General features: G+C 33.0%; 1 protein-coding gene across 1 annotated transcript in view; it reads left to right on the forward strand.

Annotated features, from left to right (window-relative positions):
• The first annotated feature begins 845 nt into the window (after nucleotides 1–845).
• Nucleotides 846–3,772, forward strand: part of LOC111084084 (epididymal secretory protein E1-like) — a 5,349-nt gene continuing 2,422 nt past the window's right edge. Inside the window, exons 1-2 of the mRNA XM_022380875.1 lie at nucleotides 846–980; nucleotides 2,902–3,077. Of these exons, the coding sequence (XP_022236583.1) occupies nucleotides 893–980; nucleotides 2,902–3,077 (264 nt within the window). The 5' untranslated portion in view covers nucleotides 846–892. The remainder of the gene's footprint in view (nucleotides 981–2,901; nucleotides 3,078–3,772) is intronic.

A 3,772-nucleotide genomic window follows, 5' to 3' on the forward strand; every position in this document is an offset into this window, starting at 1 on the left:
GCTATGTTGTTGTTAAGCTGCAAAGCTACGCAATTGGTTCTCTGTGCTCTATCCATCATGGGTATCAAAAGCCAAATTTCAGCGTCGTAAGCCTGCAGACTTACTACCGAGCCATTAGGGAGTAGTGAGATGTGACTTCTTTTTTTTTTCTTACGGAAACGGGACGCGAGCCATGTAGCTTCAACTACCACCACTGGTTTACGCTTGGTATGTCAGATCAAATAATGTCGTGTTTAAAAATAACTTATATTCTGTTTTATAGCTTTCAAACAATGTAGATTTATGTTGATTATTTAAGATTTTGTTCGTACAAATACATAACATCTATTTGACTCTACTCTTCTAGTTCCAAAACAAATTCACAAACACTGATCATGAATTAATATAAGCATTATTATAATCTTTCACGTGTGGCCCGAGACGGTCTCGTGGATAGGGCGTTCAATTCGTAAACTGCAGGTCGCGGGATCGAAATCCGTCTCCGAAAATGAAAATCATTTTAACCATGGGGGCGTTATAATGTCACGATCATTCCAACTTTTCGTCGGTAAAGAGTAGTCCAAGAGTTGTCGGTGGGGGGTGTTAACTACTGCCTTCCCTCAAGTTTATCACTTCAAAATTACGAACTACTGGCGCAGATAGCTGTCGAATAGCTTTGTGTGACATTCAATTAACAAACAAAAGGTTTAAGGAGTTAAAAAATGCACATCTCCAAAATAAACATGGTTTGAACAGATTACTATGTCGTTTCTGTTATCGTATTGTCCTTATATCGATATAAGACTATACTATACTCGTCAGCCCTTACCAAGCTAGTGATATTTGAAAGAGTTTTGTATTATAACTTTTTAATTTTTCATGACCTGTCTTTGTTTTTTTAGATGGAGAAATTATGGCTATACGTGTAGAGCCCTGTGAGAACGAACCGTGTTCCTTCTTCAGGGGCAAAACCGTTGTAGCTGAAGTGGATTTTGTCGCAAGTGAGTTCATTTGGGATTCTTCGCGTATAGTTAATGACTTTGTTGGTATTAGGTACCGCAAGGTGATTTTATAATCACGAGGGATTAGAATAATTCTATTAAGTAATCACGCGGGATTATAATATCTTTATTAAGTAATCACGTGGGATTATAATATCTTTATTAAGTAATCACGTGGTATTAGAATAATTCTATTAAGTAATCACGCGGGATTATAATATCTTTATTAAGTAATCACGTGGGATTATAATATTTTTATCAAGTAATCACGTGGTATTAGAATAATTCTATCAAGTAATCACGTGGGATTATAATATTTTTATTAAATAATCACGTGGTATTAGAATAATTCTATTAAGTAATCACGTGGGATTATAATAATTCTATTAAGTAATCACGTGGAATTAGAATAATTATATTAAGTAATCACGCAGGATTATCAAGGAACTAAATATACTTAGCATACTTTTTTAAATGTGGCTTATTATTAAGTATATTCGTGTTCTAAGTTTAAACAAAACTTTTATACCAAACTGACAAGAAACGTAATAAAATATTCTGCCATACCTTTTATTTGTATTTCTAAAGGTTTACAATAATGATGTCGTCCTCCACAATGATCGCATATTTTAAATGTTAACCAAAGTTGGAAGAATACTGTGCCTTGGGCATACAATGTTAGGTTTTTCTACTCTGTATATTTTAATAATTACGCTGGCCAAATTTAAAGCCTTTCCTACAATCTTGTACATCTATCAGATGAGATAAAAACATTTTTTAATAATTGCGTTGTCTTGTATTTAGTTGCATCACGTATTCATTTAAATTATGCCGGGAAAATAAAACCGATCGCAATAATCTTTCGTTTATCAGTAGCGAACGATTGGTGTTTTAATCTACTGACTGACATTCACTTGTGGGTAAAATGTCGTTAGCGTGTTTGTGCCAAATACAAAACGTGTTTAGGAATTTTATCAGCAAGTTTAAATACTTTTTATTTTTCAGAATTCATCTAGTTGTGTTGATGAAAATACAGTTACAACAACAACAACAACAAAGATACACAACGCGAAACAAAAAGCTAAGAGTCCTATAAGAAGATAATGACAGGTGTTTTAACATTTCTTTGTTAATGTCTTCTTAACATGTTTGCACATGTTAAATGGCCCGGCATGGCCAGGTGGTTAGGGCACTCGACTCGCAATCAGAGGGTCGCGGGTTCGAATCACAGTCCCACCAAACTTGATCGCCCTTTCAGCCGTGGAGGCGTTATAATGTGACGGTCAACCCCACTATTCGTTGGTAAAAGAGTAGCCCAAGAGTTGGCGGTGGGTGGTGATAACTAGTCTCTAGTCTTACACTGCTAAATTAGGGAGGGCTAGCGCGAAATTCAAAAACAAACAAACACGTGTTAAATATTCACACAAATTTTAAGAATTTTCATTTTGTATGATTAATTTGGCTCTTTCTTATAAAGATATTCTTAACAGTTTCGGTGATATTTTACCAAAGTAACAAATTGTATATAAAAATTAATAATATATATTTGATTTATTTATTTTGTATAAAAATATATACGGCGTATTATTAGAAACTTATTCTTACCTTCCATTCTGTCGTTTACTGAGCAACATACTTGAAATCGTAATTTCAAAGTTTTTCTGGAAAAACTGTAATAATAGCTATCATCCTTTAGGTTTGATGTGCCTATCAATATATATATCGTATAATCAATAACAAGTATTATACACAATGCCTGGAAATTATGTTAATAAAATAAATAAATCAAACATTTAATTAAATATATATTATTAAAACAAACGTCCCGACAGATGGCGTAATATAACACTAAAAGAAGTTCACTGAATTTTTTGAATTCTAAATAATAATGAAACAATAAAGCATATTTTTTTATATTTAGACCAAGATTCCCAGGCTCTTTCTAATGACATCAAAGCTAAGGTTTTAATTATCGACATGCCATTTCCCGGGTTAAAGGTCAACGCATGTGAAGACAACGGTATCAACTGTCCTATCACTAAAGGCCAGACATATACGTACAGGTTCAATCTTGAAGTGAAATCCTGGTTTCCAAAGGTATTCTGCAGCTGTTTAATAAACATGTTTATATTTAATTTAGCTTATAAAGTCAATTAGTTTAATAAATATCTTCAGTGACGATAAAAGCGACCTCTTTATTGGGTATGAAATATTATTTCAATGTTTAGATTGTAGATACATTTAAAATAAGGCATATTGTACGTATTTAGGTTGTTCACTAATAATTAATGAAGATTTAAATATTGATCAAATAATGTATGGCTTCTATAAGGGTAATGATATTAACAAAATATGGTACTTATCTGGTAACATATGAACGATTAGTTACGGTTTCAGTCGTGTTTCATGTGTTAATTTAGTGATCCTAAGGCTAAGTCGTGTTTCATATGTTAATTTAGTTCTCCTAAGGCTAAGTCGTATATCATGTGTTAATTTAGTGCTCCTAAGGCTAAGTCGTATATCATGTGTTAATTTAGTGTTCCTAAGGCTAAGTCGTATATCATGTGTTAATTTAGTGCTCCTAAGGCTAAGTCGTATATCATGTATTAATTTAGTGCTCCTAAGGCTAAGTCGTATATCATGTGTTAATTTAGTTCTCCTAAGGCTAAATCGTATATCATGTGTTAATTTAGTGCTCCTAAGGCTAAGTCGTATATCATGTATTAATTTATTGCTCCTAAGGCTAAGTCGTATATCATGTGTTAATTTAGTGCTCCTGAGGCTAAGTACTA

Source organism: Limulus polyphemus, unplaced genomic scaffold (genome assembly GCF_000517525.1).
Source record: "Limulus polyphemus unplaced genomic scaffold, Limulus_polyphemus-2.1.2 Scaffold13470, whole genome shotgun sequence".
Lineage (NCBI taxonomy): Eukaryota > Metazoa > Arthropoda > Merostomata > Xiphosura > Limulidae > Limulus > Limulus polyphemus.